Source organism: Gymnoscopelus microlampas (assembly GCF_963454915.1).
Source record: "Gymnoscopelus microlampas genome assembly, chromosome: 16".
Classification (NCBI taxonomy): domain Eukaryota; kingdom Metazoa; phylum Chordata; class Actinopteri; order Myctophiformes; family Myctophidae; genus Gymnoscopelus; species Gymnoscopelus microlampas.
The window spans coordinates 40,114,671-40,140,953 of NC_139953.1; the positions used below are offsets into that span (position 1 = coordinate 40,114,671).

Sequence of the window (26,283 nt, forward strand, 5' to 3'; positions counted from 1 at the left end):
ATACAGATGTTTTAATCTCTGGGGGACCCCAATCTGCACTGTAAAATCAGTGTTAATTGACCTCTTGAGAGTATACAAGTGGAACCAAATGGACCCGTAAAGACCCTCCCGGGTCCATTTGGTTCCATGTGTACTCACTTAAGAGTTACAGTTAATTTGGACCCCCTGGTGGTCCCCGGAACCCAACGTTGAGAACCAGTGGTTTAAACCTCGGTTTATACTCCGTACCGCACGACTGATGTGCTTGTCGGGAAGAGCAAGATCTCAGCATCGTGCGGATGGAGTATAAACTTTCCATTAGCATTCAACCCCCCCTCCCCCTCCCCCTTTCCCCTTCTTTTTTAAGGCTTCTAGTGAATTCGGGCTGCATACAGTCTCCACCAACGCACAGAGAATCCATCCGTTCCGTTTTTTTCCTCCTGCACGACCGAAAGTCGGAACTTTTCCGGACGTTTTGAGGGTCTGTCGTTTGGGTGGTCGGTCGATTGCTCGTCTCGACTTCTCGGAACTTCTTGCATAGCTGGTGAAGCTGGGCGGGAGTAGAGTGTGTGTGTGTGTGTGAGGGTAAGAACGGGGTGACAGGATTGGTTCGGTGGTTCAAATTCAGGCACCTCGTTGTTTTTGATTGGTTGGCTGTCAGTGTCAGCATTGATTATCACACAAAGGCCAAGGTCAAACTATCAAGGAGTTAAAAAAAGAACATCCTCTGTCCAGTAGTCCAAAAGACAGTCTGTTTTAAGATTCACTGCTTGACTGACGCTCCGTCAGTCCGTCTGTTTGTCTGTCTCTGTCTGTCGGTCCAGTCGACTGTTCCCTCGGTTCGACGACTGTGACGCATACAAACGTCTACATGGCGTATACAAACAGCCATTTCGACATAAAAGTTTTCATTTCTGCGTCGTCCGTGGGGCGGGTCAGCGCAGCGCTTGTCCCGCCCGCCCCGCCCCCGTCCCTCCAGTTCTCTCAAGTGTTCCAGAGCAGCAGTGGACGTCTAAAAACCCGCCTCCAGTCTCCTGTCTGTCAGCGTCTGTAAACAATCCAGAATATAAAGATTCTGTCCCTCGATTGTGTGTCTCTTCTCGCTACTTCTGTCCCCGTCGTCGGGCGCCGAACCGTGGTCTATACCTGGAATGGAAGGAATTGTTTTGAATTAAAAACAGGGTTTGATAAAGAACAACTGCGCTCACATGTAGAAAGTCTTTTAGAGCATTTAATAAGTCACAAGGCGACGAACACGTTTCGGCCTGTTGGCCTTCGTCAGCGTATCAATCAAACTTTTGAAGTGATTTAAAACAGGGTTCCCACATATTTTTTTACAACATAACAGTTCCAAGACTTTATGTACGGTAAATCTTAAAGAGCCTTACAGCATAACAACTTGGTTTAGTGTCCATGTACAGTAACTAATGTCCACATTGGTCCAACTGATGGAGGCTGCAGGGAAGCTAAAATACTTTACAATGTCCTTCATGGAAATAATTACTCATGGAATAAGTCCAGGTTTGTAATTATTAGCGATAACAAAAATGCTTCTTAAGACATGTTTTGGTATTTTTTTATGAACATATTTTATACAATAGCCATCGACATTATATTCACAACTTTTCAAAAAAAACATTCTCTTAATTCCAAACTATTTCAAGGCCTGGGAATAACTTATATCTCATAACTTTTTCCAGGAATTTCATTACCCTGAGAACCCTGTAAAAGAGCGTTCAACCTGGCATCGGTGAGCTTTTCGAATGGCTATTTTCACACCGTCCTATGACAAAGTATAAAAACGGGCTAAAGTAGTTAAAAATGTGCTAGTCGGTGAAAGTGATGAAAGGTTTTTGGAAAGTGTTATTTCAGGACGTATAGCCGCCGCCGTTATCGTTATTCTATTTAGCTTGGAGGAGCCTTTTTTGTCCAAATTCCAGTCAAAAATTCCACTCGGTTTAAAACATGGCACCTCAGAGACCCAACGGAGCCAAACATATGCACAAAATCAACTTCGGTTCAAAGTTCAGGTCATCAAATTGTCAAGATAAAAAATAGCCACAAAATGCCCCCTTCTTTTTTCTTTTTTCTTAATGAGTTTACAGAAATCTCTGGGGCCCGGGGTTTCTGACACAGCGGAACCGGTCCGTCTCTAAAACGCCGTCACCTGCCATAAACAAACAGCTCTTCGCTGTCACACAGAAACCTTGTATCTCCATATTTCAACGTTTTATGTTTATTTTTTTTTCAAACGAATGCCCTATCAGCAGTTCTAAAACGTTTTCAAGTCAAGGCCCCAAAATGTATATGTATTTGGCTGGGTTGGACCCCCCATCCTTTGAGCAGGGACCCACAGAAGAGAAGATTTATGAGAAGAAAATATTAAAAAAAAAATAGTAGATGCACAAGCTTGCAGTGTGGCACGAAGTGACGCGCTGTGAGCTTATACATCTGCTATTTTTGAATACCCAACATGTACATAGATAAATGGGTTAAAATGATTGTGAACTACTTTTGCTGGGGACCCCCTGGAACCCCCCCCCCCACTTTGAGAACCACAGATTTAGGCAATGTTTTGCTATATTTTAAACGCAGTGGTGGAAAAAGTACTCAAATGTTTTACTTAAGTAAAATTATCAATACTGCAATGTAGAAGTACTCTGTTACAAGTAAAAGTCTGGAATTAAAAATGTACTTGAGTAAAAGTACAAAAGTATTGGTATCAAAATGTACTTAAAGTACCAAAAGTAAAAGTACTAAAATGTTTGAAAATAGCAGATCTACAAGCTCACAACGCATCGCGACGCGTTGTGAGCTTGTAGATCAGCTATTTTCAAATAGCCTAGTTATAAAATAGGGCTTTAGTGGTAATGTATGTTATATAATTTCATCATTTATATCTGCAAAGTAACTAGTAACTAAAGTTTTCAAATAATTGTAGTGCAGTAGTGGAGTAGAAGTAAAAGTATAGACAATTGGAAATACTCCAGTAAAGTAAAAGTACCTCAAAATTGTACTTAATTACGTTTCTTGAGTAAATGTACCTAGTTACTTTACACCACTGTTTAACCGATGAAAAGTATGAACAAGAGCGTGTGACAAAAGAACGTTTTCCATAGGATCCGTTGGATCTTTGGGGTTTTTTTGGACAGTTTTCTGGACATACAAGGTTTCGGCGGTGACAGTGAGCTGTTCCTTGGCAGACGATGACATGGACATTCCTCCAGATGAGAGACACATGGTGAAGGCTGCACGATGATGATAGTGATGAAGATGTTGTGTGTGTGTGTGTCCTCTTACCTCGGTTGCTATGACGCACTCCCTCCTCTCCTCCGCTATAACAAACACCGACTGGTAGACGGAGTCTCTGGGGGCGCATATCGTTGATATCCTACACTCCGGCTTTTCACTGCAAAGGCACAAATCAACGAACCCATATGCGTTAAAACATCCTCCTCCAAACTGGAAGCACATGGCAGAGCTATGCGTTTAGATTTCAATGTGTGTGTGAGTGTACTTGTATTGCTGGACTTGTGAGGGCCCAAATGTAGGCTACCCCACCAGTGGTGGAAAAAGTACTACATTCTTTTACTTAAGTAAAAGTATCAATCTGCAATATAGAAATACTGTTACAAGTAAAAGTCCGGAATTCAAAGTGTACTTGAGTAAAAGTACAGAAGTATTGGCATCAAAATGTGTCCCATTTCAAGTTTTCAAATGTATACAAATCTTTTGAAAATAGCCGATCTACAAGCTCACAATGCGTCGCGATGCGACGCATTGTGAGCTTGTAGATCGGCTATTTTCAAATGCCCCGAAATGTATATAGGGCTGAATGTACAGTACTTGAGTAAATGTACTTAGTTACTTTCCCACCACTGGTACCCACAAATAACAGTATAATTTGAGAAACACATTTAGGAGGACAATTTGTCTGATCCTCCTGACCTCCTCACAAGAGAAAAAGTAGTTTTATGGCACAAAAAAAAAGAATTTAGCCTTGGGTTAGGGTTAGGGTTCAGGCATAGCATTTAGGGATTAGGTTTATGGGTTATAGGATCAGATTTATGCCTGGTTTGTACTTATTTACATGCCGGTGGTGTCATGCACCGAAAATAGCCGATCTACAAGCAAGCTCTTAGATCGTCTATTTTCGGTTTTAGAGTTAAGGGTAAAAATGGCAACAAAAAAACAACTGTAAAAATGGCATTCATAAAAAATCTCCACCCTAAATGTTGATGTCCTCCCAAGTATAGGAATACAAATGCGTGAGTGTGTGTGTGTGTGTGGGGGGGGGGGGATAACAAGGCAATTTTCAAATGTAAACTGTGTCGGTCAGCGCGGAACAATGCGAGGGGTCCCCCACATCGAGATGAAGGCTGGCTGGTGTTTGTTAGCAACGTGTCTTTGGAGAGTGGGTGTGCTGTGCGTTCAAAAAACCACATGAACCCAGGCGTCCCCTATTCTGGGGCTTGGAGGATGTCACAATATAGGCGAAACACTCGGCGTATACGTTTCCCCGTACACCAAAATCTCTTCGGCGAAGATATTTGTTAAAATGGTGAGGAGGGGGGCCTAGCATTACATTGCTCTGCCAAGCCACAAAGTGCAATAACTATATTTCTTTGGACACACTGACTTATTTATTTGTCTCAAAGGTCAAATCGACCTTCAAGATTCTGGGGGATAAACACTCATGAACAGATACACAACTAGTGCAATACCACTTATATACTGATGACTCATTTGGCTGGCCAGTTGAAACACTTTAAAGCCTTTTTTTAAATCATGATTCTGTGCATAGTTTAGACCCATGGGGGACCCCAGTCAACATGGTTTATAGAGTACATGTGGTTAAAAGAGTTTCCACTTATCAGACTCATGTCCCTCTGCACACTCGGTGTTAAATATCGTCGCTGTCGGGCGCAAACCTCCTAACCTCCCGGATTTCAACTTTTTTATTTCTCGTAATAAATCAGTGCTTTTGAACACCCTTTACGTCTGTGTGTGGGATTTACAAATAGCGAACCAATGAGAAGTATGAAAGCGCTTCTGACTAAACCTCCTAACTCCATTGTATCCTCAAACTGTCGGTCAATCCACCTAACTCCAACTTTTTTTCCCGTCTGACTTGGTCATTCTAATCAATGATGAACGTAACATCTATCTCCACATTAATGGTCAAAAACCTCCTAACTCCACTTGAGCTGGATTCGGGTAAAGTGATGATAAAATAAGGACACATGCACATACAAGTATCTGACCATGTATAAAGTCACGATACCAACTTTGATGAGGCAGTATTGGTGTTATAAAAACATGCCCGACAGCAAAGATATAACACTCAATGTTACTGAGTTGGAACTGTATATACAGTAGTAAAAGTTTCCATCTTTTTTGGAAGATGTTTTTCAACTTATTTGATTCTGAAGGCTCCCCCCTTTTTTCTAACCAAAGAGCACCTTCCTACATAACACTGCATTTATCTTTCACAGACTTTAAGAACAAACCTCAGCCCTCCTCTTTTTTCCATGGAAGATATTATGCTGCGTTTCTGCGGGCTCCGTGAATGCTTCATTGTCTAAAGTGCGTGACGTGTGTGTGTGTGTGTGTGTGTGTGTACTGTGTACGCACACTCACACATGCGCACATGTGAAGTAAAAGGAAGTGCTTCAAACAATTTGTCCGCTCCATACATTGTACGAGCGAACAAATGTACAGACCCCCCTTTCCTGCCTTCACAACAAGCAGGACACGATGTTTACGGTCATATAATGCATTTATTTATCTGATGAATGACAACGAAAACAAACTCCTTCTTACCTGTACATTCTACTCAAGGGCACTTTGTCTTCTAAACACTTGTCGTAGATTAGACTTTTATCCCCCTGCTGCGACTTCTTGTCGTCCGTCGTGAACTCTTTGGGTTTGGAGTTATACGAGTCCAAGTGGTAGTTTTTGTGGATAAAGTTCGACTTCTCCGAGTCGGTACAGTCCACCTCCAGGCCCACCTTGTGGTTGGTGTTCTTCAGCTGCGAGGCCGGGATCAGGTTATCCCTCTGCACGTCCGACACGTTGTTCATGGTCTCGGCGTCGCCGCCGCGGTCCCGGCCGCTCTGCCGGTGGATGTGCCTCAGTGCCAGGCCCACCATGCAGAGCAGGATCAGCAGCGCCACGAGGCCCACGGCGAGCGAGACGGCGGCCCACTGGAAGCCGTCCGGGGCCTCCCCCCGGGGGGACGTCACGGGGATGGTCACCGAGGCGAGGGACTCGCAGCGCGGGCCGGCGAACCCGGCGGGGCAGACGCAGGCGGGCGGCGGCTTTCCGGGTCCGCCGCCGCCCGTGCAGACGCCCCCGTTGAGACAGGGCACGGGGACGGAGCACTCGTCCAGGGCGCGGTCGCAGTTGCGGCCGGCGAAACCGGGAGGGCAGACGCAGGTGTAGTCGTTGATGCGGTCCAGGCAGGTGCCGGCGTTGAGGCAGGGGTCGCCGGCGCACTCGTTGACGTTGATCTCGCAGCGCTGGCCGGTGAAGCCCGCCCGACAGCTGCAGACGCGCATCCCGCCGTGGATCACACACAGACCGCCTGCGGAGAGAGAGAGAGGATACAGGGAGTTAGTCTCCATCTGTTGACTGCATTAGGGGTGCAACAGTTAATCAAACTACCATTTTACTGCTCACTTTTGTTTAAAAACATAATCAATTTGGGGGGGGGGGGACTTTTCTTTTTTTTCACCTGTTTTTCGAACAATAGTGAAAATGTATGATCTACAAACTTGCAAAGTGTCGCGCTGTACTGTTCGCGCGTATAAAATAGGGCTTACTTTTTTGACTAATCGAAAAATGTATCGATAGCATAATCCATAATAATAATAAAAAATTATAGTTGCAGCCCTAGAGGCATCATAAAGCAAACATTAAAAAATGACGGAAAACAGACAAATAAACACACAAAACCAAACAAACAAAGCATTTTAAACAAACAACACATCTCCCTATGAGACCCCACTGCCCTCCAGTTCAGCTCCGCCTGGGGTTTCCGGGTTCTTCCATCCCATATTAACAGACCTACGGATATACGGACAGACAGAAATCGAGCCTCGTCCAATTAACCGTTTGTAAGGACGGCCGCGGCGTACAGGGGGTGACACAGACAGACAGCGTACGGCGGTGGTACGCTGTGTTTACATGGAAGGACAATAGACACCCAGTTCCCACCAATTCCTGTTGTTCCTCCACCACTTCCAGTTCCAGCAGGAAGTTGGTTGGGGGAGGAAGAGGAAGTTCAAAAGGGGGGGAAGGAGGAGGAACTAGAGGAGGAAGGCTGATATGTCCAGTGGTGGAAAGTAACTAAGTACATTTACTCAAGTACTGTATACTGAGGTATTCTGAGGTATTTGTTTTACTCTTACTTTACTTATTTTTTTACTTAAAGGAGGAGTTCACCCAAAAAATGACTTATTTTCTATCAATTACACACCCCATGAAGCCTTGATTTCATGGATTTATTTTTGTTTTTGTGGCATTCCTAAGACAATAATTTGAAGACCGTGTGTATTTCCGGTAGGAGACACAAATAATCTACTTTGTGTCTCCTACCGGATACATTTGCCGGTAGGAGACGGGAATCAAATTATTAGCTTAGGAATGCGACAAAAACAAAAAAGAATCCATGAATTCAAGGCTTCATAGGGTGTGCAATTGATAGAAAATAAGTCATTTTTTGGGTGAACTCCTCCTTTAACATTTGTTTGTACTTTATACTTTATACTTCTACTCCACTGCATCTGTATATATTTTGACAAACATTTTAAACATAACTTTAGGTGTATTTCGATGTCAATACTTTTGTACTTTTAAGTAATATTTTGAATACATACAGGCCTTTTTTTTACGTTGTGACAGAGTACTTCTTCCACTACTGGCTGGTATTACGTACCGTTGGCGCAGGGAAGCGAGGTGCACTTGTCCACTCTCTTTTCACAGTTGAGGCCGGTGTAGCCGCGAGGACACTCGCACATGTAGCTGTGGCCGTTGTCCTTCTCCCGACACCGGCCGCCGTGGAAGCACGGCGAGTCGGCGCACGTCAACAGGCTGTGCTCGCAGTGAGCGCCCTCGAAACCGTCCGCGCACGAGCACATGTAGCCCGTGTCCAGGTTCTGTGGAGAGGAGAGGAGATTTAGTTAGCGTGTTGAAAAACATGTGTGTAGTTCAGGGGTCTTCAACGTTTTCAGGCCAAGGACCCCTTGGCTGAGAGCGAGTTAAAGCAGGGACCCCCATTATATATTGTATAGAATATTATTTTTGTTCATAGATTTCATAGGCAGCTTCATAGACTTGTTTCACAGCACTATCATGTTGGATTCATGTTAATGTGTATTTCCAGACATTTAACCATGCACTTAAACTATACTTAGTATACCTGACCTTTCACTCTGTACTTAGTCTGCTCTTTTTCCCCCCTTTACTAAACCACTAGGCCGAAAATAGCAGATATACAAGCGCACAACGCCTCGCAGCGCGAGGCGTTGTGTGCTTGTAGATCTGTTATTTTTGGCTAAAGTTCTCCTCAGAATAGGGATGCTTGGTTGAAGTGGTTAATGTAAAAATCACACAAAGATTTGGCGGACCCCCTGTAGTAACTCTGAGGACCCCCTAGGGGTCCCGGACCCCCTGTTGAAGACCTCTGGTGTAGTTAATCGAACTAATCGATTGTATCGATTTAAAAAAAATTATTTTCAATCTCAATTATCCGATTAATTGAAAAAGTAATCGACAGAATAATCGCCAAGAAAATAATCAATGGTTTGCGGTCCTAAATGCGTTGTCTGTCAATTTACTCATCCGTCCATCACTCACCGTACACAGTCCTCCGTTCCTGCAGGGGTTGCTGTCACACTCCTGCATCTCCAGCTCACAGTTGACCCCGGTGAAGCCGGGCAGACAGGTGCACGTGTAGCTGCCCTGCCCCGTGTTCATGCACGTGGCTCCGTTCACGCACGGACGGTGGTGGGTGCAGAAGTTCAGGTCTGGACAACAGAGGGGAGAAAGAAATAATGAAAAAACGATTTCACCCACTTCTTTACACCTATATGACGATAAACAGGCTTTAAAAACTGTCAACCTGGCATCCCAAAAACCAAGGACAGAAAGTCCAAAATTTCAAGGACCGCCGTAACAACTCTTGAGAGTGTACAAATCCGTTTGTACACTCTGAGAGTTACAGACCTGTAAAGTGGTACTTTTGGAATCCTCTCGATGGACCCTGAGGGTCCCTGGACCCCACTGAGTGTAGAAGTTGAGGTCCGGACAGAGCGAAAATCGTTTGTTTACGTTTGTTTACAAACAAACTGTCAACCGACATCACCAAACCACGGACGGAGAGGTTGCGTCTAAACATAATTTAAATCAGGCCGAGTTCCTCCATGCCTGTACACTTGTGGTTTCAAATGAATGACATTGGACTGCATTGAACTTTTTGGGTTTTGTTTTTATCCCAAGGGAACACTGAACAATTATAATACTATAATAGACTAGTAGTATTCTACTTCTACTATTGATAATGAGCTAATAATAATAATCAATAACCTTTAGTCTGCTGTCAGTCAGTGGTGGAAAGTGCATTTACTCAAGTAGGCCTGTACTTAAGGGGGAACAACACCCGAGGCTGACTTTGTAGTTTGTTTTCCGCTTCAGGTGAAAAACGACTGCAGTGTAAAAACATGGCAGGCTGCCATCACTGTACAGTACACGGTGATGCAAGCAACACAGCTGCAGCTAATCAAATTAATAATGGGTGTGTTACATTTTAGGTGTGTCAATACTGTCTATCATGCTTGCACATTGGCCCTTGGCACTGGACACACCTATGAACATCCTTGTTCATTTGTTTTGTGCAGCTGTGTTGCTTACCAGTCTGCCATGTTTTTAATCTGCTGTAGTTTTTCACCAGAAGTGGAAAACAAACTACAAAACCATTCTTTTTTTCTCTATCGATTAGTCACTCCATGGAGACTTCAATTCATAGATATTTTTTTATTTTTGTCGAATTCCTTAGCCAATAGTTTGATGACCAGCGGACCGGCAGGCAGCGGTTCCGGTAGGAGACACAAAGGAGACTCTTTGTGTCTCCTACCGGAACCGCTGCCGGTCATCAAATTATTGGCTTAGGAATGCGACAAAAACTAAAAAATATCCATGAATTGAAGTCTCCATGGAGTGACTAATCGATAGAAAAAGTCATTTTGGGTGTGAACTATCCCTTTAAGTAAAAGGTGAGTACCTGTTCCATTGCTATAGTCAGAGTTGTGTAGTGTTGCTGTATACCTTGGTCACAGAAGAGGCCTCCCCAGCCCTCCTGACAGTTGCACTGCCACGGCTGCTGGCACGTGCCGTGCTTACAGGCCGGGTACTTCTTACATTCGTCGCAGAACGTCCCCTGCCAGCCTTCTCTGCACCTGAGGGGGGCGACACAAAACACAACGGGTTAAACACAACTATTTATCATCACCCCTCACACAGTGAAGTCTTTGTCGCGTTTCTGAATCCGTTATTGTTACGTTTCTATGTCGCCAGACCCCGCAAACCCAACCTCGAGTGAAGTCAGCGGGCCGTGCGATTGGTCGGGCGAAGGAAGGGCAGACATGTTGTCTGTAGCTTTTACGGCGTCGTTATGATCTCACACAAGACCACAGTCCCCTTGAATGTCACGTCAGTCGCCAATCAATTAACCACATGCTTTGGTAGTACCGCTTGGTACAGCCGCGGTACTGGCTGCTATACAACAGACCAGAAAAATGCCCAGTGCCCACACGCATCCATTCCCCTGGTAATTATTACAAACTGTGTGCCCAGCCGCCAGGCTTTGAGGCGATATTTCATTTAAGCAGCACACACTTTAACTGTCATCTCAACTGTCATCCGGTGCGTTTTTTAGCCCCAAAAGCCTCTGTTGGCAAAAAAAATGACTTGTTGAAAATAATGTGGCCACGCATGGGAACAGAAGATATTTGCAGTGTCAGCGTTTTGTGCTGTTTGTGCATGGCGTTCAATGTATGGCTTAAAGATTTGGGGGCAGAATGATACACAGGGAAAAACCAAGTGCTATTTTCACTTACTGTTATTGTAACTCTCTGTGAGTTCAATTAAAAGGGTGTTTAATAAACCTTTTTGTTCAAAGGTTAAGCTTGTTAATCTGAATCATTGCTATAGAATGTTCAGTAACAGGGGTCCCTCCTTTCTCTCCAGCTGTTTAGTAAACAGAAAATACAATTTCAGCCTGGGATACCAATTTTAGCCAATCGGGAGAGAGAACCGCACTAAGATCATTCATCAATTTCAATTTTATAGTGTTCCAGTTCCAATTCTGTCTTCTCATATCTTGTTTTTGTTATGTTTCATCACTTCCAATTCCACATTCCTGTATCCTGTGTGAGTTCTCTCTCCTGATTGGATACAATAACTATCCCAACCTGAACATAATATTTTTCAGTTTCAGAGCTGGGGAGAGACATGGAGAGAGATCCCTGTTACTGAACAAACACTCCACACAGCAAAGATTACTATGGGAATATAGAGCTATTTAACACTTATCCTAACCAAAACATATCGCTGTGAGGTGCCGTTTTGGACGTGACAGTTTTAGAGGAGTCTCTCTTTCTTGGCAGTAAAGCAGTGGTCCTCAAAGTGGGGTCCCCCCGGGGACCACTTTATATACATTTAGACGTTGGCTATTCAAGAATAACAGATCTACAAGCTCACAGTGTGTCACTTCGTGCCGCACTGCGAGCTTGTACTGTACATCTGCTATTTAAAAAAAAAAAAACATTTTGATTTATTGGACTTTTTTTAACACAAATCTTCTCTCGCCTCTGGGGGTCTCCCTGGCACAAAACATTTTCAGATGGGGTGGTCCGCGGCCAAATACATATCGAGCTTAAAGGAGTAGTTCACCCAAAGAATGTCCTATCAATTACACCCCCCATGAAACCTTGAATTCATGGCGATTTTTTGTTTTTGTCGCATTCCGGTAGGAGACTCAATTGAGTCTACTACTGAGTCTCTGAGTGACCGATGACCCGGTCATCAAATTATTGACTCAGGAATGCGACAAAAACATAAAAATCTCCATGAATTCATTCAAGGCTTCGTGGACTGTGTAATTGATAGGAAATAAGTCATTTTTTGGGGGTGAACTACTCCTTTAATCCTTGACATGAAAAAGTTTGAGAACCAATGCAGTAAAAGGAGTCTAGCTGTCAAAATGGTCCCCGGTTCTCACGTTTCCCCCCCAATGAAACCCAACTCTCAGCGGGGTGGTTAGCGGTGGTGTCACCCAGGCAGGGAGGAGGAGGAGGAGGAGGAGGAGGAGGAGGAGGAGGAGGAGGATGTTGTCCCCATGTCTTGTGTCAAGAGACGAGCAGAGACGTGTGGGACAGCTCTGGGGCGTCGGGGAACACTAAAAAGGCCTTAACCTCCTTTTCGGGGTGGATTTAAGGCGGTGATAATGATGGATTTGCGCTTTTTTAGAACAAGAAAAAGAGAAGAGAGGGATTATTTCTCACGGAGATGAAGGGAGCGAACGTTCCTAGTTAGCTGGAGGGAGCGAGCGATAGAGAGAGACAGTAACCAAATACATTTACTTGAGTACCGTTAGTTAAGTAAATCTATTGAGTATCTGTATTTCGTTGCTGTCGGGCAGAAACCTCTTATCTCCATATTCTAATGTTTTGTGTTTTTTCGTAAATGAATGCCCCACTTGATCATACTACATACAGCGTCACACAACAGCATTAAAAGTAGCAGATCTGCAAGCTCAAAACATGGCACCAAGTAGACAGCAGATCTGCTACTTTTGCTATCTTTGAAATCATGGAAAGTAACAGTTTCGGACATATGAGGTTTCCACCCGACAGAGATTTACATGTGTATTTGTATTAATTGGTTTGCTGATGACACAGTAGTAGAGTAGAAGTTTAAAATATCGTACTAAAATGTACATACTCAAGATAACCCATCAAAGCCTGAGGTTCTGATTTTACAAAATGGTACATCTGCTATTTTTGGATAGTCAAAGTATAAAATAATGGTTTAAAGGTTTAAGTAAAAAAGTTGTACTTGAGTACAGTACTTGAGCAAATGTACTTAGTTACTTTCCAGTGCTGCAAGCAGGAAACCCGAGACGTGGAGAAGTGAGTGATACACAGAGAGTGAGAGAGAGCGCGAGAGAGAGCGAGAGAGAGAGGCCGGGGTGAACTTTGACCTCTCCTTGATGAACAACACACACTCTCCGGTCATGAGAATGGCTGGTGTTCAATCAATCCACCCGCTGCGCCGCGCGCTTGACAACCCAATGAAAACGGACATGCGCTGAAAATCCGCTCCAAAATGTGTCTCACACGCATGCATGCAGGCACGTACGCACACATTAACTTGAATTACCATTTTAACCCATTCAACGCATCTACAAATGCCTTCTAAATCCTAACTGGTTTCTGAAAAACGTATGTTGCCAGTCAGTGTTGCTCAAACGTTTTCATGTCAAGGACCCCCAAAATGATATGTATTTGGCCGCCGACCCCCATCTCACTCATTCACTTGTGAGGACAAGTATAGAAATACACGCACGCACGCACGCACGCACGCACGCACGCACGCACGCGCACGCGCACGCACACGCACACGCGCACACACACTCTCTCTGCGTCCAGTTCCCAGACACACGACCAACACCCATTTCATCGCTTCATGCGGTTGTTTGTTTTTGTAACGTTTTTTTTTTTTATACTTACACACACTCGCCAGGTTTAGAACAGTTCCCGTTGCGCTCACTGCAGCCTTCCAGACAGATAGCTGTAACACAGAGAGAGAGAAAAACACACACTGAGGTCATTCTAAACGCTCTCCAGGACCAACCAGTCTCACGGCCGTGATGTGATTTAGAACCACGAGTGGCTCAACCTGACAGACAAAAACAAACAAACGATGCAAATAATAAAACACCTGTGATGCAAGATATAGAGTTAACTTTTCACAGGCCTCTATAACGTATACAGTACAACCATTTATTATCAGTTATTTAAAGGAGCACTTCCTACATTTTCAACCGTATCTTCATATAATTGGTAAAGGGTGCATTTATATAGTGCTTTTTATCCAAAGCACTTTACAGTGTGCATTACATTCACATGTAATGGGTCGACAAGGCACCGACCTGCTCGTCGGGAGCAGTCAGGGGTTCAGTGTCTTGCTCGGGGACACTTCAAACACTAACCCAGAGCTAGCCGGGATCGAACTGGGAACCTTCCGTTTTTCCCAAGCGGCCACTCTACCTCCTGAGCCACTGCCGCTCCTCACTAAAGCCCCTTGGTCCTCACTAAAGCTCATTATAAGGCACCATTTCTGTCCACTCACTGCGTCTCATTGGTGGGCTGTGGACAGTTCAGAAACCTGCCTACCAATCGACAAGCTCGACGCGCCGTGTTTCGAGCTTGCAGATCTGCAACTTTTTGTCTCCGCCAGTCTTGTCTCCGGAGACTATGTTTTCGTTCTCGTCCGTCCACCAAGCTAACATTGGTCAAGCTTCACGTGACAATATGTTGAAAGGGTGTGCTTTGATTGGTTAGCGAGACGCATGATGAAATAGAGTCTATAAATAGGTGTGTCACTTCAAAAGATCATTAATATCTTTTGAAGTGAGGTAAGACAGGATTAATCAGGAACAGTACTGGCGGAGACCTGTGCTCCGAGGAGCATATTTTCTAGTTTTTTCTTTTTTTTTAAATCCTGAAATGTAACAGTTTTGGACAGGTTTCCACCCAACAGAGACGATATACTGTATATACTGTACACACTGTCACACACAATAGCAGCCAGTGTATAATAGCAGCGAATAGAGAAAAAGTGAAGTTGAATGCTGTAAAAGCGTCCCTCTCAGAGTTAAAGGTGCAATAGACAACACTCAACCACTAGATGCCGTACACTCAGCGGATAAAGTCCCTTATTTCCCTGACTCACATCTGTAATAAGGCAAGGTAATTGCGCAGTTCGTGGCGTAATTGTGATGTTATGCCTACACTCCCGAGAGAGTGTACAAATGGAACCATTTTGTACACTCTCCGAGTTACAAATGGGTTAGGGACTTATTTACTTCCATTTTCCACCCGTAGTGGGTCTCATAAACGTAATACACATAGATGTTGGGCATCCAAAATGACCAAAAATAAAAGAAATAAAGAAGAAATCACAACGAGACGATGTAGCATTAAAATGGAACCAGCCTCCCATGTAACCGCAAGCACACACACACACACACACACACACTCACACACAGACGGTTCATATTTCATTGTATTGTAATTGCGCCTTTAAAGCCACTCTTGGCGGTCAGTGCCTAAACAAGCAGGGTACGGAACACATCCATTCCGCCATTAATAGCCTACACCTGTTTTAAGAGCCAACCACCACACCGCTGTGGGCCTGGAGGAGGTAGAATTCACAGAAAGCCCTTCAGTCTGAGGGTCTCAACTTTCCTCAGAAAGCACTAAACGGATCATTTGATCTACACCTGCCCACCGGCCCACCACCCGTCACACCCACCACACCACACCAGCTGCCAGGCGGGAACGGTTGACTGTTATGAGGGTCGTTTGTGGCTTTTAGGCAGAGCGGTCCACGATGGCCAATGGTCGCTTTTAACCCGCACTTGGCATTGAACCCATTTAGACCTGAGCTTCCGATTCTACAAATGTCTTCTAAAAACAGTTTTCTAAAAAACGTATGTTGCTATAATATCAGTGGTGCTCAAACTCATGTCAAGGACCACACAAAATTATATATATTTGGCCACCGACCCCCATATAAAAATATTTTTGATCCAGGGACCCCCCAGGAGCAAAGATTTGAGTCAAAAATGTTCTTTTAAAAAAAAAATATATACTCAAATATTTGCACAAATGTTCAAGATTTAAAAAAAATAGCAGATCTACAAGCTCATAGCGCAGCACTCTGCTATTTTTTGTTTTTGTCGCAATCCTGAATGAAGAAATAAAAACTTAAGAGAATATTTGATGATAGAATTGAATAGGGGTCCAAGCTTAGCAGCAGCTTAACAACAACATCCAACATCAACATTTTTGGGTGGCGAAGTACTCCTTTAACGTGTATCTGGTGTCCAGGGTGTTGTAGGCCATGCTCTTATGAGGCACCTGCCATCCATATGCATCACACACTGAAATCACACCTTCCGTTTTCCACAGCAGCGCGTGTCACTTCCTTCCATGTACAATGTTGAATGCAGGACTTTCACTTGTAACACAGTATTTCTACCTACTTTTACTTAAATAATAGATCTGAGTCGTGAGTACTTGTTTGACCACTGTGGGTGCATTCAATCAGCGGTTCCCACACGTTTTCATGTCACGGTCACGGACCCCCCCCCCCCCCCCCCCCCCCCCAAATTGATATGTATTTGGTCACGGACCTGCACATCTGAAAAAGATTTTATGCCCAGGGACCCCGATAAGAGAAAGATGTCAAGATTGGTTAACATTGTCGAAAATAGCAATATAACAAGCTTGTAGGATCTGCTACTTTCCGAACAGCTGAAAAATAAAATAAGGCTCAAGTGTTCAAAGTGTTCGTCATTTTTGCAGGGAATCCCCTCAAGGACCCCCGGGAGACCCCACATTGAGAACCACTACATGCATTACAACAATCACCTGAGTTTCAGGTGTGTTGGTCACCGTCCCGCTCGGGGACACGGGCAGGCACTTAATGGCAGCTGTGAGCGGGGCTGTTGTGACAGTGACACTGTATTCGGGGAAACCAGAGAGGCGACTGACGGTAAGCGGCCGGTTTAGCCTTAACAGATGCTCGCTCTCAATAGCAGACAGCTGTCGCCATTGTTGTTCTGTGGGCCGCGAGGAGAAACCGTGTTTGCAGCTGCCGCTATTAATGCCGCAGCGCCGCGACAATAGAGAGGGATTCTAATAACAAACATGGGTGGCGCGTGGCGCGGTAATAATGCCGCGATTAACCTTGGCACGAGCCCCACCTATGAATGCACGCTCACACACCAGCCGGATTAATTACCCAGGCACGCGCTGTTTGTGTGTGTGTGTGTGTGTGGGAGAGAGAGAGAGAGAGAGAGAGAGAGAGAGAGAGAGAGAGAGAGAGAGAGAGAGAGAGAGAGAGAGAGAGGAGAGAGAGAGAGAGAGAGAGAGAGAGAGAGAGAGAGAGAGAGAGAGAGAGAGAGAGAGAGAGAGAGAGAGAGAGAGAGAGAGAGAGAGAGAGAGAGAGAGAGAGAGAGAGAGAGAGAGAGAGAGAGAGAGAGAGAGAGAGAGAGAGAGACTAAGCGATTAGACCAGGGGTCTTCAACCTTTCAGCCCAAGGACCCCTAACTGAGAGAGAGATGAAGCAGGGACCCCCACTATATATTACATAAAATTGTGTTTCACAGCTTTTCCTAGATGTTGGATTCATGTTAATGTGTATTTTCAGACATTAACGACTTAAACTGCCAATACTTTTTCACTCTGTATTTGGTCTGCTCTTTTTTCCCCTCTTAGCCGAAAATGGCAGATCTACAAGCTCACAAGGCCTCGCAGCGCGAGGCCTTGTGAGCTTGTAGATCGGCCATTTTCGGATAAAGTTGTCCTTAGAATAGGGATGCTAGGGTTCAAGTGGTTAATGCAAAAAAACAATGATCCTATCACACAGATATTTGGCGGACCCCCTTGTAGCAACTCTGAGGACCCCCTAAGGGTCCCGGACCCCCTGTTGAAGACCACTGGATTAGACTATCAATTACTTTTTGAGGGGATAAAATCGATTACATTGATTATTTCGATTAACTGTTGCACCCTGATGTGTAGTAGAGAGAGAGAGGGAGAGAGAGAGAGAGAGAGAGAGGAGGGGGGGGGGGGGGGGGGTGGTACACAGTCCAGAGTAAGGCACAGCCAGAGTGAGACTCAGAGGAAATTACAGTGTCTGACAGAAAGCTCATTTATCTCGCATCGTGTATATTTTCTGTAGTCGGCGACGATTGATGCGCCTGTAATTGCCCGCACCACGTGAGCCCATCTGGTTAGAATTTGGCGCCACGGTCAAAATAGCACGTGCCAATTTGTCATTCACCCGCGGCCTGACACTGATGACAGATCCGCCGTAGTCTCGTGCGGTCCCGCGTCCGCCACATGGTAACTATTACACTCACGGTGTCCCCTTCCTTCCAATCTACTACGCCTTTGATTCATCTGGAGGTTTTTTTTTCGATGAGAATTTGGGGATCCGTCGTGGTGTTTTGCCGAAGCCAAATGGCAACCGGCCCCGTTACTTAAGAGCCGTGGTGGACAGTAACAAAGTGCACTTTGTTATTTCGTTGCTGTCAGGCAGAAACCTTTTATGTCCATATTCTAACTTTTCGTGTTTTTTGTAAAGAACGCCCCTATTTGATAATACTACTGCGTTACACAAAAGCATCAAACGTAGCAGATCCGCAAACTCGAAACGAGCTTGTAGATCTGCTACTATTGCTACAGTTTTGGACATACGAGGTTTCCACCACGACGATTTGTATGTTTGGATACTTCTGACTTCATCTCCACTACATTTCAAAGACAAATATTGTACTTTTGACTCCATTACAGTTCTAGAAAGGCAAAAAGTAAGCTACTGTAGGTAAACCCTATTTCCAATATAGTGAAAATAGCAAAACTACAAGCGCACAAAAGTACAATATTTGCCTCTGAGATGTAGTGGAAGTTGTCGTATAAAGTATCAAAAAAGTTCTATATACTCAAGTAAAGTAAAAGCGCCTCAAAATTCTACTTAACCCATTAAGACCTGGAACCCGTGTCACTTTAGATTTCTTTGGCTATTCAAAAATAGCAGATATACAAGCTCATAGCGTGGCACCGAGTGCCGCGCTATGAGCTTGTAGATCTGCTATTTTTGAAAGATCTTGAAAACATTTTTTTTAGATTTTTTTTTTCAAAAAACTGTTAGGATTTAGAAAACATTTTTAAGAATCGCCTCAGGTCTTAATGGGTTAAACAGTACTCGAGAAAATACGCTTCAAATTGCACACAAATGACTTTCCCACCACTGCCCCGTTCAAAGCTTATCCAAAACATGGGTGTGTGTGTGTGAGTGTGTGGGTCCGAGGAGGATTTGGCCCGGTTGTGTGTTGTGCGTCTGTTGTCATGCTAAACCCAGTCTGCCCCCTCGACCCCGAAAAACTCAACGACCGCTCGCAGACCCAGCGCCAATTATGCTCCTCCAATTATACAATCATTTCTACCAAATTCAACGGTCTCCGAAAATGACACCCCTATGATGCCACAATTACACAGCAGCCCTGCCAGATAGCGCTGTCATGTCTGGCCACGGCACTAAACATCCTGAGGCCGCGCGGCGCTCTCTCTCTCGCTCTCGCTCTCTCTCTCTCGCTCTCTCTACGGAGGGACTTCTAATCAGGAAATACCTAGAAGTCATCCCATAGTATAACGGCTTACGTCTAGAAGAATCCTCAACTGTTGCTATGATGCAATGCTGACAAACATTGCTTAAAACCGCCTGAAAAGGTATATACTTTGTTGACCAGGGTCCCCCAGGGGGTCTATCATTCTTTGGCCTCCTCCTTTTTTTACCCTCTACACCAAATCTGTATGCCAAAAATAGCCGATAATATGTCGTGTTCTGAGCTTGTAGATCGGCTATTTTCTGCAGAAGGTTCACCTATTATGAAATAGAGACGCTAGGGTTCATGTGGTTAAAATGTCTCTTCTCTGCAGGAACATCCAAATGCACTGAATTACCGGCTGGAATGTCAGGTACGGGCTAGCTATGCTCGCATCATGCACAGTTTGTAGAGTTTTACCCTCTCAAAGCGACTCACAGATGTCTGCACAAAATAAAAAACTTCAGGCCGACTGCAGAGAGCAGCTCCGACCAACAAAACATTTAAACATGACCAACAGTAGAGATGTTGAAGAAGTAGAGATGTTGAATACCAGGGTATTTTTTTGCCAACTTCCTATTAATGACTATTGGCACTTTCACAAAATACTTGAGAGACAATGAGATTTCTGAGAAATAATCACCAATGCCTATACAATAAAAAGTGGGAAAAAGGCAAATAATAGAACAGCTACAACCAGTCACATTACGGCAAAGCAGCCTTTAAAACTAGAACAAGACAACACGTATGCCATATCACGTTATTACAATATCCAACAAGATCAAGTCTCCTATCGTGACATCAATGCCCAGCCCTGCATCAGGCCAGCGCGAGGTCAGAGCAGCCAACCAACCAACAGAACGCAAACATGACAGACAGTAGAGATATGTTGAAACCCCAGAAAGTGAAGAAAGAGAAAGAGAGAACAGGCCCGGTTCTTCTTGACTGACACACAGTCAGCCATAAAGGGCAGCAACGCGTGACGCCTGATGTCACGCTCTGTCATACGATTGTGTTGCAAGCCGAAAATAGCTGATCCACCAGCGTCCGCAGAGCGTTTTGAGCTTGTGGGTCAGCTACTTTCTGCCGGGATACCGCCAGACCAGTTCAGTCTTCTATAGGCACACCACCGCCGACACTGACATGGTACAGCACTGAGACTAGATGTCAGACTAAACGTTTAAAATAACAGCATAATTGACATAATATTCTGTTTTTTGATGAATGTTTAGTTTTCACTGTTGCTGCTACACTTAAGTAAGAGGTTTCTGCCTGACAGCAACGATATTGCATCACTATTGAGATATTTGGCCTAACTATTGAGGTATGACATTGTGTCCATATTGTGCCTCCCCAGCGTGCAGCAGGGACATAACATGCACCCCCCTCCAGCAGCAGCCTATGTTTCTTTCCTGTAGGAAACCCTAACGTCCGATGGAAGTTACAAAATCGGGGCTTGGGAAAACGGGAGGAGAAGTTGTTGTTGTTGTGGCTTACGTTCTTCACAGTATTTGCCCTTCCAGCCGGGCAGGCAGGACAGGTGGCCCTCGCGGGTGCAGGTGTAGTGGCCGAAGCGGTCGTCCCGGGGCGTGCACTTCTTGGAGCAGCTCTCGCCGTAGTAGTTGTCGTTGCAGACGAAGCGGTACGAGTAGCGCAGCTCGGTCTGCGCGCCCGCCTGCGTGTCCTGGGACCACTCCGTGCCCACGCTCAGCTGCCTCTGGATGGCAAAGAAGCTGATCAGAAACTCTGGGTTGTTGTTGGTGTCTGGGAGAAAAACACATGCCAGAGAGAGAGAGAAAGAAAGAGATGGAGAGAGAGTGAGAGAGAAAGAGAGAGAGAGGGAGAGAGAGCGGAGGAAGGGGACGACATTTATGCATATTAGTGGCGTTCCCAGATTAATTTCTTTAACTTCTAGGCTTGACTACACATAATATCATTGCTGTCGGGTGCAAGCCTCATGCTGTATGTCCAAAACTTTTCAGGATTCAAATTAAGACATAGCAAAAATAGCAGATCTACAAGCTCAAGCTCCTGTAGATCTTCTATTTTTGCTACTTTTGTTTGACACTGTAGTATGACGAAGCAGGGCATTAATTTAGGGGGAAAAAAACAACAACATAAAAACTTAAAATATGGAGATAAGCATGACAGCAACGATATTATATCTTCTTGACTTCACCCAGAGTTTGGATGCGTGATTTAAAAAGCCATCCGTCATTACTTAAATAAAGAAATCTGCCAACTAGGAAAAGCTGCATCCCTTATCAAAGCCCATACAGCTCAGATGAAAGATAAACTAAAGGTTGAAATTTCCTCTTTTCTTTTCCGTCAGCAAAAACATTCCCAGGCCCCTGGTCCTTCTCTTCCAAAGGGCGGAACAGAGCAAGGTGTAAAATACAGGAAAATGTAGTCAGGGCTTTTGGCAGGCTCCGAGCATTCTCACCAAAGCCCAGCGAGTCTTTCCCACGCCAAAAATAAACCAAAGGAAGTTCAATTGTGTTGGAGAATAAGAATGAAAAAAAAAAAAAAAAGAAGGTATACTGAGATAGGCTCACAACAAAGGGGCTCAGAAAGGCGTGAAAATGTGTGCGTTTATGCACAAGAAGCACCTGGTAGCCATAAAGTACCCACGTTGAGTGATTAAGTAGCATTAGATTGCCCAAATGTTTGCTTTTTTGTTTAGTGAAATTGTGCAAGAGTAAATCAACTCTGAAGTCCCAAGAGGTGAAATGTACAGACAGGGCGCCCTCTTGTGGCGTAATGTGGCGCACTTACCTACAGGTAGACTTTCGTATGGTGAATGCCACGCTTCAATTATCAAAGAAAACGAGCCCTGAGGGAAGAAAGAAACATGATTCAGTTATTATTATGCTTATTTTACTGGTTTATTTTGATTTATATTCATGTCTAAACTAACAGTTTATATGGGCCAGGTGTTTTCTCATGGTGTAGGCAGCATTTGTTTTGGTATAGCCCACTAGAACAGGCTTAATATGTACGACATGATGAATATAGTGAATTATTGCATTGCATGATATGTTTATTGCACTGGTTCTCAAAGTGAGGTCCACGGACCACCAGGGGGGGGTCCAAAATTGGACCCTTTACGCAGTGGCGTTTCCAGTAATTATATTTTGGGGCTTTGCGAGTCTGTAACTTCGAGAGCAAATGGAACCAAGTCCATTTGGTTCCATTTGCACGCTCTCGAAGTTAAAATTATAGTTGATCCTTGAGGGTTTTAGTGCAGACTGGGGGGGGGGTCCCCAGAGAGATAATGGGGGTCCGCGTGGCCTCATGCATATCAAACTATAGGTCCTTGAAATCAACGTAAAGAGAAGAAGGTTGAGAATCAGTGGTTTTATTGCACTACTACGTCGTGCTGCGGGTCTGAAACTGCCTCGCAATCCAATCCGTTTGTTGACAGAAGCGTTACCTAATGATGATGGATTATCATGCGGAGCAGCGGCCCGGTGCGCTCCTCAAAAACGCACCATGGGAACTGGTAACAGGATAGGTGGGCACTATAGGGACATCTGGGCACCTCGACGTAAAATTGGCTATTTTGTCCAAAATGTTAAAAAATGTAAATATTTGGAAAATGTTTTTAAGTAAAGTGTAGAGATTAGAACATGCTTAAACATTCGACAATTAAGGTCTAATATTTCTACAATTGCTACAAAACCTGTATATCCAGTCATTTTGGGGCATAAACAAGATGTTGAAGGATTAAGTCTGACATAATGATGTACCGTAGGCCTACATGTTCACATCATGTATAGGCCTACTTTACATTACTTATTACATTATTTTTCAACATTTTGGACAAAATAGCCAATTTTACATCGAGGTGCCCAATGTCCCTATATTGCCCACCTATCCTGTGTATATCTCTCTCTCTCTCTCTCTCTCTCTCTCTCTATCTCTCTCTCTCTCTCTCTCTCTCTCTCTCTCTCTCTCTCTCTCTCTCTCTAGTTGTGGAAGTTGTGGAATTGCAATTTTTTAGTGCAATTCAAAAAACAATTCTTACCGGCCATCCGAAGTTGAACGGTAACCGAATGGGTCTTTTGACCAGGGATGATGTGCCCGACGAGCTGCTGCTGAAAGAGTTGTCGCCCAGCACCGGGGTCATTGACCTCCCGAAGATGCAGTCCCCGGGCGACACCACCGCCTGGTAGTTCTTCAGGCACACCCTGAAGAAGGTCCTGCAGCCCGGCCCGGGGGCGCACTGCTGCCCGTTGGCCAGCAGACCCCGCTGGTTCTGGAACTCCTGCAGCTCCAGCTCAAAGATCCCCGATCCGAATACCTTCAATAATAGTATTATTATTATACATTCTAGGATTTTTTGGGGCTTTTTGTCACTTGCATGCAGGGGGGGGGGGGGGACACAGTAGCAGGGACCCCCCGGGGGGTCCCTGCAACTGTGTGTTCCCCCCATTACCATGCAAGTGACAACACAGATAACTCAGGCTCTCGTACCTGTGCTTAAATAATAATGATTTTTGTAATCTAGGATTGTGATGTATGTTTTTTTGTTTGTTTCACTTGCATGGTAGGGGGACACACAGTAGCAGGGACCCCCCCGACCCCGGGGGGTCCCTGCTACTGTGTGGGTCCCCCTACCATGCAAGTGACAACACGGATAACACAGGCTCTCATAACCAGGACCCTAATGAAAACAAGCCATAGTAGTGCTTTCTTGGGGTTTAATCCTTTCAGCATCATTTTGTACAGAATTGTACTTTCTGTGCTTTTTTTGCAAACTGTTAATAAAGTAGGCTATTCAATCAATCAATCAATCAAGTAATCGATCGATCAATCGGATACCACAGGCTGTCATACCTGTGCTATCAACGTGGTGCTGAACACGGTGAATGTCAACCAAGCTGAAGCCATCCTCCTTGTCGCTCCTCCAGCGCGAACGATGTCGCCGCTGCGCCAACAACACAGCCTAATAAAAAAATAAAAAATAACACCGAAAACAACAACCCTTCCTATTCCAACCTATAGAAAAGCACACGTCCAAAAAAGATTAAGAAAAAGAAGAAAAGAAAAACGTATATAAATCCTTCTTCACTCCCAGGGAGTTTTTTTTCTTTTTTATCCCCACAAATATTCCCTCTGGCGTTGAGTGTGAACACAAAAAAAAAACGCAGCAAGAAGCAGCGCGTCTCCAAAAAATCTTCCCAAGTTATCCAAAACGGGTGACAAAATTATCCAAGTCTTGTCTTCTGATGCGTCCTCAGGCGTGATGTCCTGTGCGCAATGCAATCGTATGAATATATACTCCACAAAATGCTGTCTACTGTAGGTTTTTCGTGTTGCCTTAAAGCTTAAGGGTCGTAAGGAAGAGGAGCTTGTTTTGATGCTCGGCTCTGTGCGTAAAGTAGCGTCTCTCTCTCTACTCTCCTCTCCTCTTGCACAGTGTTTCTGCTCTCCTCTCCTCCTGTACAGTGTTACAGTGTGGTTCTTACTCCTGAATGAAAGCGCTGCCGCGTCTCCGCCCCCATATATAGACTCGCGTCGACTGTCCGTCAAACGCGCCTGACCCCGCCCCCTTTCACATTATTCCAACAGGGTTTCTCAATGTGAGGTGCGCGGAACGCCCAGGGGGTCCAAATGGGACTTTTTTTCTTTTTTACGGGTGGAGTGTGCAAAATGGTGTATAAATGGTCCATTTGTGGTATACACTCTCGAAGTTAAGATCACTTGGTCTCAGAGATATATAGGCTATTTGTTAAATGATGGTCTGCTAATGCATATAGGGGGAAAAGGGTCGAGAATCACTGAACTTAAACTATATGACACTCCCAATCTATAGGCCCTACACTGTGAAATCCTCAGTGGTATCTTACAAATTGGACCAAACGGTCAAACTGGTAACTGGTTCTATTTGTACCAAGAGTCTACAATATAACTAATTTGGTGCCCAAATGGACCAAAGGAAATAATGCTATTAATATATATATATATTTTTTTAAATGTGAGTGAGAGTGAAGTCTGTCGGTGTGTTTTAACCATTTGTACACTCTCAGAGTGATTTGGAACCCCTGCGGTCCGGACCCCATATTGAGAACCAGTGGTTCTCTCTTTCGCGGACTCTCTCTCTCTCTCTCTCTCTCTCTCTCTCTCTCTCTCTCTCTCTCTCTCTCTCTCTCTCTCTCTCTCTCTCTCTCTCTCTCTCTCTCTCTCTCTCTCTCTCTCTCTCACACTCACACTCACACTCACACATGCACTCACACACACACATGCACTCTCACACACACACACACGCACACACACACACACACACACACACACACACACACACACACACACACACACACACACACACACACACACACACACACACACACACTCCGACTCCAGTCCAGCCCAACAACACTTAAATCCAGATTTAATGGCCACCATGGTCACAGTGCTGACTGACTGATCGACCACTCTGAATACCAGGCCATTATTAGCATCTGTTGACTTCTTTCAAATAGCAATCACTTTATTGGTCAAATAAATTATGACCTTCACACGCAAGGAATTTTCATTGGCGACATCTGTATACAGCAGCAAACACATGATGCAAATAAAGCTATACCGACAAAAATGGACATGCAAGAGACTAAAGCAACAACACACATATTCCATTTTACATTGTTTATTCAGCATTCAGGGGATAGGACAGTTAATAAAAGCAAGGTATAGGCTACTTAGCCTTTTTATTTTTATTATGGCTTATATTCAGGGGGAAGTAGGCCTATATGTCTTCTGGAAGTAGGCTAGTAGCCTATTTATAAAAACACATTGGGGATGAATCATGAAAATGAATACAAACACAGATTGCATAAAACATT

The 26,283-nt window shown here is 44.5% G+C and overlaps 1 protein-coding gene and 1 long non-coding RNA gene across 2 annotated transcripts in view; one reads left to right on the forward strand and one right to left on the reverse strand.

Moving 5' to 3' along the window:
* The window catches only part of LOC311062548, a 98,553-nt gene that overhangs the window by 18,342 nt on the left and 53,928 nt on the right, over positions 1-26,283 (forward strand). The gene's annotated exons all lie outside the window — the stretch shown is intronic.
* On the reverse strand, positions 351-24,901 carry dll4 (delta-like 4). Its single transcript, XM_084081660.1, has 11 exons — positions 24,278-24,901; positions 23,466-23,741; positions 22,214-22,271; positions 20,936-21,202; positions 13,770-13,830; positions 10,306-10,436; positions 8,839-9,008; positions 7,919-8,138; positions 5,803-6,565; positions 3,280-3,388; positions 351-1,125 (listed from the first exon to the last, which is right to left on the reverse strand). Exons 1-11 carry the CDS (start codon positions 24,329-24,331, stop codon positions 1,120-1,122), a joined length of 2,115 nt encoding a protein of 704 aa, XP_083937786.1. The 5' UTR covers positions 24,332-24,901; the 3' UTR covers positions 351-1,119.